The sequence below is a fragment of the Chroicocephalus ridibundus genome, chromosome 4 (assembly GCF_963924245.1).
Source record: "Chroicocephalus ridibundus chromosome 4, bChrRid1.1, whole genome shotgun sequence".
Classification (NCBI taxonomy): Eukaryota; Metazoa; Chordata; class Aves; order Charadriiformes; family Laridae; genus Chroicocephalus; species Chroicocephalus ridibundus.
In genome coordinates, this window is record NC_086287.1 from 31,750,231 (window position 1) to 31,759,145 (window position 8,915).

Here is an 8,915-nt window from a genome sequence, read left to right on the forward strand (position 1 = left end):
AAACTTATTCTGAAAGATGCTTACCTTCCATAAAAGGGAATTCTTGCTTTTGTGGCATTCTGCTTTAACTGGTCAAAAGCACCTGTAAGACAGGTATAGTCAAGGGACTATTAAAAAAAATATTTCTGTAATTATTACAGCTAAAGAACCATGTAATTAAAGACTGTATTACCTGCTCTGTATGTATCTGCACATATTAAACACGTCTTCCAACCTTTCCTCTGATAGAAGTATGCTAACTGTGAAAAGAAATTGAGAACAAGTAGTTAGACCAAAATCCCACTGGAAAGCATGACACCTGTGTAACAGCTTATAAGTCACTGAGGGACACGCAGAGGACACAAAGTCAAGCCAGACTTCCTATAACTGAGACCACTTAGTAACACTGTACAAGTATCAAATGTTAGCATCTCTGCTACTTAGAAGAGCATGTTATACAAATAATTATTAATGGTGAGATGAAAACAGCTGCTTGACTCTGCTTATGATTTCAGTTTCCTGAGCTAGGAATGACTACTAAGAATTCCAGTTCCCGTTTCATTAACTCCCAGATACTGCTCACTATCAATACTGCAGATAGGACTAGCGTTTAGAAACTACCCAAAGCAGCAAGTACTTCAATATTAAGTACTGTAATGACTATAACTTGTACAGCTCATTGTTTCTGTACTTCCAGAGAAACAAAGAGATTTCCATTGTAAGGACATGCTTTAAAGCCATGGATGGCATCATTAATTTCTTGTAACAGCTTCACTGGTACAATGTACACTCACAGAACATTTGACTGACCACAGACAAACTTCCAAAATATAGTTTGCCCACAGAAGCATGAGGAAAATCTTATGAAATCTGAGCAGTGATATTTGGTATAGCCTATGTGTGAATCTCAGAAGCAGATGATTAAAAAAAAGCAGCAAAGGTGCATCAGTCTTTTTCCATAGGTTAATTTTTCCTCCCAACAATCATCATAAATAGGCTAAGCGTTGATTCAGAGCATTCTTTTTTAGCCTTAAAAATACAAATCCAAATTTCCTCAATCAATTTGAGTCTGGAAGAGGTTTCACACCACCCGCTCATACTTAACTGAGATATCTAACACAGAGGCCAACTTCCACTGGTTCCCCTAAACAGGCAATAGAATGAGATAGGTTCCATTCACAGTACTAGTCTTAAACCCAGAAAGCAAGGAATAGAAAGCAGCTTTGTTATCCATATATAGTATTGTCTCATCAAGAGTTTAGTTTAAAAAAAAATCTTGAAGAAAGTCCTATAAGCCATAAATTCACACAAAGGAACATTACTTTGGACATGCATCTCAGAAACCCCTCTGCAAAAATACCTCTACGTTGTAATCAGTTAGTACTTTCCTACTGATAGAAATAGCACAGATCACAAGCAAATCTTACCAAAGGAGTCCAATGACCACCCCCCACCAAGAAAAAAAACCACACCAAAACACACAAACAGATTCAGTGCAAGTTACCTTTGAACAGGTCGTTGTTTTACCACTTCCTTGCAAACCAACAAACATTATAATATTCTGTTTTCCTTTGGTAGGTGTCCATGCTTTGACTCCAGGATCTACAAGCTAAAAAATAAAGCAAAATATATGTTGCAGAACTGAATTTCAGAAGCACAGAACAGTCAGTGTCACAGTTATGCTAGATGCCTGGTTTCATATTCAATAGGACAAATCAATTTTTGCATATTCTAGTCTTAATTTGTCTTAGATGGTTGCTGATTTACAGTGAACAGCAACAGCCCATGCAAGATATCTACAGTATCTAGTGTTATGTATAATAATTCTGTAACAGTAACTGTTAATTTATTTCTAACAGCAAGCACCAAAGTCAGGGTGGTCTGTATATATGGCACAAGTGTAACACCCAACACAGAAACGTCACCTCCACCCCACCATCACTGCTCAAGATGGACATCTTCTGGTGAGACTCCTACAGTACAGAAGACTTCTCGAATGAGTACAAGGTACAAGCCTTACAACAGAAAACATAGCTGCAGGTACCACACAATAACCTTAAAGCTTGGCTTGCTACTGTACTGCTTCCACAGCCCAGGTTGTACAAGAAAAGTGACATAATAGAGAATTTTTAATTCCTACCTTAACAAGTTCCTTAAAGACAGCATGCTGAATCATTTTTCTTTTGTTAAGGCCAGATGCCATTTCTTCAAGGTCAATTGCAGACCTGGGTTTAGGAAAACCATGAAACACTAGCATAACTTAAAGCATCCCTTTAACCTAGTAATAAATGAAGTCTTTGCAATTGGAACAGCACTTTGATCTGCCTTGAGTTTTCAGATAGGACATATTTAAGAAGAGACATGGACTGGAGATATTACTTCTGTATGCAGGACAAAACCAGGTTTCTAAAACACTTGCATCTTTCAGACTTGCATCTACTTTAATTACACATCTGAAAATAGCCAAGGTAACAGTACTGGTCATATACACACATCTATTTATATCCAGTACAGACCATGTGAAGATGAGCTGTCCAGGAAGTAACAAAGAACTTGTTTATTATGCCACTCAACTGATGACAGCAACAGTTTTTTCAAACAAGACTCTAACAGCAATAGCTGGCTAAACTTGATGAAGATTCTTTTGATGGAACTGGCTAGACATCCACATAAAGTTAGAAGTTATTATTCTTCTGTAACCTCAAATTACAACTTTTACAAACATTAGAAATTAAATGCTTTTGGATTATTTCACTTACTTGACATTTTCTCTGAGTTGCTTCACAAGTTTAATATTAACATCAGCTTCCAGTAATGCTGTACATACTTCTTTTAACATAGCATTTAAAACCTTTGGAGTATAAAAGAAAAATGGTTTTACAATACACAGTAGGCCAGCATTAGTTCAAAATAAGAATGTAAAAGTGTATTTATGATATAACAAAGACTTTCAGAAATTAAATGTTTGCAGTCCTATCATTATATTAACTGCCACAAAAAAAAGGTCTATGCATTTGTTCCTATGTAAATGCAATTTAAATTTGAAAGGGTAATACTGGAAAAGAAGGGTCCTCAATTTGTAATAGGCACATTATAACAAAGTAGCACAGAACACTTCCTATTGCATTAAGGACAACAGCAGCTCATATGGTAGCAAGGCTTCCTAAACTTCTCTACAGGTACTCCTTAGAGACAGCTGTAACAGAAAGCCAAAAAAGAATCTCTCAACACAACGCAATCTCTGTAAATAAAAGCATCCCTTAAATGCAAGATGGGTACACTGCTATCTGCATTCTAGCAGAAACTGGACTGCTGCTCTGGGGTATGCCTTTTAGGCAAACAGGTGCTCAGTTAGGAACCCAGTTTAGTAGTTTAAGATTTTTTTGAAAAGTAACACCTGCATAAATGGCCTCATTTTCACAGCTTGAGCTCTTGCAGGATAAAAGTTTCTACTGCTGAAAAAAAAAATGGGGCTATATTTGATTCAGTTAAGGATTTGTTGTCTCCCAGATGAAGATATGTTAACACCTTTCCCCTGTGCAGAAGTTCCAACCCTACCACTCTCGATAAGCCTACCTTTTAGTTACTTTAAGCCACCCATCTGACTACCTGAAAAGAGTTTCTAGCAATTTATTTACTCAGAGGCACTTCTAAATGATCACATCAGTTAGTTTTCCATCTTGCTTTTCAGTCCATGTAGCAGCAAACACTTATTTATAGTTTCAAACTCTTAATTACAAAAAAAAGGGACTATACCAAGTCAAACAGCTTCCAGAACCACACACTGTATTGGCTACACTATAAAGGCAGCAAATACAATATAATCCTCACATTTCAGACAGCAAAGTTTACATTGAAAGCTATTTGTCCTTCCATGCTTCAGCTTCTAGCAGCCTAATACACATCTCCATAGCACAGCTGCACACACACACACACACAAATCAGAGCATTCTACATAGTCTCACAGCCTACGTTCCACCTAAACTTACGCACATATTGTCTCCTCCAGCATCACCTCCCGAGAGCGCTAATCTTTGTAAGTACAGCCACCAGGCTCAAGTACCCTTTGACCATAGGGCCCACTGTGCCTGAGGTGATTATACGCATCTAAATCGGGTTCTAAGTTTTGGCAGTACTATCGGGGGTTAAAACGTCTAGCTAGAAATTTTATTTGAAGGAAGAAAAGAGCCTTGAAATAACACCAACCTACTTCATGCTTCTCATCAGCCTTTGAGAACTTTTCTCAGAACCTTGCTTTCTAAATGTTAGTGCCATCACATATGCATACTACATACCTCTTCATTGATAATCGTAGCATTGCTCAGTGAGCGTAATGCTGAAGTTATTTTTCTTCCAAGATCTGCTAGAACCATTTTGGCGGCTTCAAGTACAACTCAGAAGAATCTGGAAAACAATTAAAAATTAAATTTAAAACTAGCTGAAGCTATGCTGTTGCAAATTCATTACTCCAGTATCTTTTGGGTTAAGAAATTAGCTCTGCATTCCAAAAAGCGCACCAGTTTTACTTTTTTAGAGTTATTTTTAGGAAATATTGGCCTGAAGTTAATTTTAGGCTATCCTGATGGCCTATTTAAAAATAGAGGTACCACACTGCAATTATGAAGCATTTCACTGTCTGGAATATTTGTGCATTGAGTTCACCATGAAAAAACAGCCCAGACAGACTTCCAGAAAGAATGCTAACTGCTTTTTATCTTCTCATCAGCAACATGCTACATGACAGAAAAAAATCAAGCAGAATAGTCTAGAAGCCCTGCATCCTGCAAAGACAATACAATCAGAAGCCAAATATATTGCTAGCAAAATTGAACATTATTTATTGATTCTATTTTACCTACCTTACACTAAATCAAACTGAATTTCCCATTTCAGTAACCCTACAAACATACCTGCATTTTAATAAACAAAAATCACATCGTATTTTTGAACAGCTTTATTTTTGAATATTTGAACAGCTTTTTTTGAACCCTCTATATAAGGGTACTATGTGTACCCTTCACAAACTGAAGGGTACGCATAGTCCAGTCAACACGCTAAACCATTCCACCTCCTATACAAGGTGGCAAGATATTAATGACGATATATGGCAGAAAGAGCAACCTAAAATTCTGAAAAAGGGCAAACCAAAATTTGTCTAAAGAGCAAAAAAGCTGCAACAACATAGTTACTGCTGAAGTGGTGCACTTCAGATACTTCTTGATTAACTTCCAATTTCACCGTTGTTTTCTCATACCCAATTGAAACAACCCCCTTGCCAGTATCTGAATTCAGAATCTCACATTTGAGTTCCTCCTTTCAGAACTGAAGCAAACTTCCCAAAAATGAGAGCCTCTTTAACCAAAGCAGCTGAGAGTTTTCAAAGTTTGCGGGACTTTCCCTCCTTTCCCCCCTCAAATGAGTAGAGAAGAAAACAGACAAGAAAGGCTGGTCCATTTAGGAAAATGAAGAATACATCATTAGCTACATTCTTATTTCATTTTAGAGAGAGGGCTCAAACCCAGGTAAGATAGAAAGAATCTCATTATATATATTTGGCACAGGCCCCAAAATACAAGGCTTGCAACGATATACTCCAAAGTAGATAAAACAAGTCACCCATGTAAGCCAACCTCCTGACAGCTTTGCCTAATTGAGAGTTAAGACTGTCACGAAGTCGGCAAGTTAAAACAAAACCAAAAAACAACTGTCAGGCCAACCGCTCCGATACTGAGGCCACAACACAGAATAAAGTCTCCAGAAATTTCAAAAGATGTAGGACAAATAAATTCAGTCTAAGTACAGGCCTCAGGTATGGCAAATGATGCAAAGAAATACATTTATGCATTTTACATTTAATGTACATTGTATGTACAGGCAATTCCAAAGTGACACACGTTACCATGCCATCTCGATATTTAATAAAAAAAATTAGTCTATGCTTCCTAAGGAACCCTGCCTGTAAAATATTTGCAGCTATATTTGTACACTAACAGATATGGATGTCCATTTTCTTACTTTGCTGGAAGAGGACTTCTACATGACATCTGACATGGAAAAACTTCAAGTTTCCCTTATGGGGCACACAAGTCATGTTCTTGCAGAATAATTCTGAAAAAGCATTATCATCAATACAATCTACCAAAGGGTGTCGGCAAAACAGACGTTCAAAATGTTTTTGAAGTTCATTTCCCATGAAAATCACAATAATGCAACAAGATAGCCATTGTGGTTTTGGCCAAATTGGCCAATGGCCGGCAACAGATGCTCCCCCCCAGCCTCTCGTGCATGGAGAGGAGGAGGAGAGATAAAGAGATTTACGAGTTTAGAAGAAACTAAACTACTTTAATAAAATATTAAGAATAAAATAAAAAGGAAAATAATGAAAATAGATACGGTATATACAAAACTGTATTAAGCTCCCAGGATGATGTCACTGGCAGGCACTGGGGAAGTCCCAGGCTGGACTCAGCGACGCGTGGGAACTGAGGTCCAGAGTTGGAGTCAGGAACACACGGATTGGGATCAAAGGCAGATGAACAGACAGGGTCCTCCTCGGACGTTGGCCACTGAAGGAAGAGAGCTGACCCTTTGATCCCTCAGCTTTTATACTGAGCATGGGGCAGATGGGATGGAATACCCTGTTGGTCAGTTTTGGGTCACCTGTCTTGTCTGCTCCTCCCCACAGGTGGGACCCCTCTACGCTTTTCAGCTTCCAACCCTCCAATGGGGCAAATAACAAAATTAGCTGACCTTGGTTGTTATAGCAATAAGTATAAGCAAGAGCCTCTCTGCGTGCCATTCCTTGGCACAAACTGTCTTATCACTCTGAACAAACCCTTTCAGCCACAACAGGCTGTTAATTTCAGAGAGTTAGAAGAGGCCTAGCTAAGAAAATAAAATTACTGAACAGAAAGTTGGTTCTGTTTTACCTCAAGCCAGGACAATAGCTTTAAAAATAGAGCTGCATCTCAGTAAACTTTGAGCTGCTGAAACTGCAGCCATCGACAAAACTTATGTAGAACACTTGGATATAAGAGATAAGAAGTTTGATAGGATGACCGACATACAACAGCCAGATGATAACTCAATATTTAAAATTAGTTTCCAGAGTTCTGCAGATCTCCAAGTACAAAAAGTTAATTACGTCCTAATAAACAAATGTTTCCACTGCAGAACTCCAAAAGGTTCTTCCAACAGCCTTACAACAAGAATAATGCTAAGGGAATGAGTTTTAAGCATTTTAATATCAAATGCTTTCTCTAGCACACTTCAAGGATTTATAAGCCATCAGAATTACTAGTAGATGCCAAGTACAGAAATTAATATAACTTTTTATGTACAGTCCTTCCAAGTTGTGAGCCACACTACAGACAAAAAGACACAAAAGCTGTCTCCGCAGGTAGCCAGCTTATGTTGGCAGGTAGCCAGAAGGGCATTAGCAGCGACTGCACTGCAGAATGCACACACGCTCTGTTCAGAGCATCTGTAGTTCTGGAAGAGCTTTCTAGCTTTGATGCAGCACTCCACAAGCGCACTGAACAGATTTAAATCTGGCAGGGCCCCACAGTAAACAAGCCAGGCTGTATCGAGCAGGCCTTGTGCTGAGCAAGGCCATGAGCTTCAGCAGCAGCCGGGCCACCTCCGCGCTGAGCTCCCAGTCATCGTTCTACTGGAGAGTCCCACGACCTCTTCACTTGCTGCTAAAGAGCAGGCATTTCAGGAATAAAGGGGCAGCAGAAGTAGCGGGGGTTTTATGAAGCAATAGCACAAAGGCAGTGAAACAACTCTGAAGAGACAGACTGTGTTCCATCTGGTATAAACCTCTAACCAAAATATGTCTGTCTAAACTAGCAGTACTCTTCAATGCACAGAATTATATAAGATAACAGCTTTCACAGATAACAGTTGTTTAAGCAGCTGTTTTAGAAGATAACAGCCACTCAAGAGATAACAAGCAAAAGGGATACTTACTTAAAATCTGTACAATAAAGTACATATACGTACTAAATACATACATACACGGATTAAGATTCGCTGGAAATGTAATACTATAACGGAAAATAAAAGGCTGATTCACTGGTGGAAACAGCTTCAGCTACTGCAGCGACACTCAACCCCAGCTTACGAGTTTACACCTTCTAAAATTATCTGACAGAGGGAGAGGAAGGCAGCCCCAGGGCCGCAGCAGGGACCAGTCATCCTCCTTATGGCCTGGCACCCTCCATTTCAAGGCAAAAGCAAAAAACGATGAAGGCGCAGCCTTGTGTACGTGCCCGGCCCCTGCCTCACCCCCAGCTGGCCACAGCCAACGGCCAGGCGCCGGGCTGGGCGAGCGACAGCGCACAGCCGGGCTCGCCCGGGAGCCAGAGCTCCGCTCCCTCGGGGCGGCGCAGCCAAGCAGCTGTTCGGCAGAGCGGAGGCGCCGCGCAGGTCCGCCGCCCCTTCCCCAGAGCCGACAGGGCCCGCTGCCCGTCCTCCCCGCCGCGGCAGGGCGGAGGGACCCCGCCTCACCCCGAGAAACCGCCGCCGGTCCCGCTTCACCTCAGTGGCGGCGGCGGCCCGAGCACTCACCGGGAGCGCGGAGCGGGGCCTGTGGGCGGACCCCAGCCCAGGCGAGGCAAGGCCAGGCCACCCGTCGCTCCGCAGCCGCCGCCAGCAACGTCCAGACACCACCGGCCACCGCTGCCCACCGACCAGAGAAACGTCACCACTCGCCCTCGCCCCGCAGACCACTTCCGCTACCGGGGCACGCGCGCACGCCTGCTGTCTCCTTAAGGTGGCACCGGGCGGTAAAACGGCCCGGCCGAGCCACGCCGCGCCGCGCCGCGCCGCCAGGAACTGCCCCCGCCCCAGCTTAAGGGGCGGGCGGTGCGGCCGCGGGCGGGGAAAGGGCAGGGCCTCCCCACGGGCGTGGGCGCCGAGCGGGGAGGCGGGAC

The 8,915-nt window shown here is 41.7% G+C and overlaps 1 protein-coding gene across 2 annotated transcripts in view; it reads right to left on the minus strand.

The window, feature by feature from the left end:
* Positions 1–8,819, minus strand: part of LOC134515347 (signal recognition particle subunit SRP54) — a 38,273-nt gene extending 29,454 nt beyond the window's left edge. The window contains exons 1-7 of one of the 2 annotated variants that reach the window (XM_063334216.1): positions 8,551–8,819; positions 4,275–4,383; positions 2,739–2,830; positions 2,120–2,204; positions 1,484–1,588; positions 173–239; positions 25–82 (exon numbers count right to left, since the gene is read on the minus strand). In XM_063334216.1, coding sequence (XP_063190286.1) covers positions 25–82; positions 173–239; positions 1,484–1,588; positions 2,120–2,204; positions 2,739–2,830; positions 4,275–4,352 — 485 coding nt within the window. In that variant the 5' untranslated portion in view covers positions 4,353–4,383; positions 8,551–8,819. The remainder of the gene's footprint in view (positions 1–24; positions 83–172; positions 240–1,483; positions 1,589–2,119; positions 2,205–2,738; positions 2,831–4,274; positions 4,384–8,550) is intronic. The other variant, XM_063334214.1, reaches the window with a different exon arrangement.
* Between the last annotated feature and the right edge of the window lie 96 nt (positions 8,820–8,915).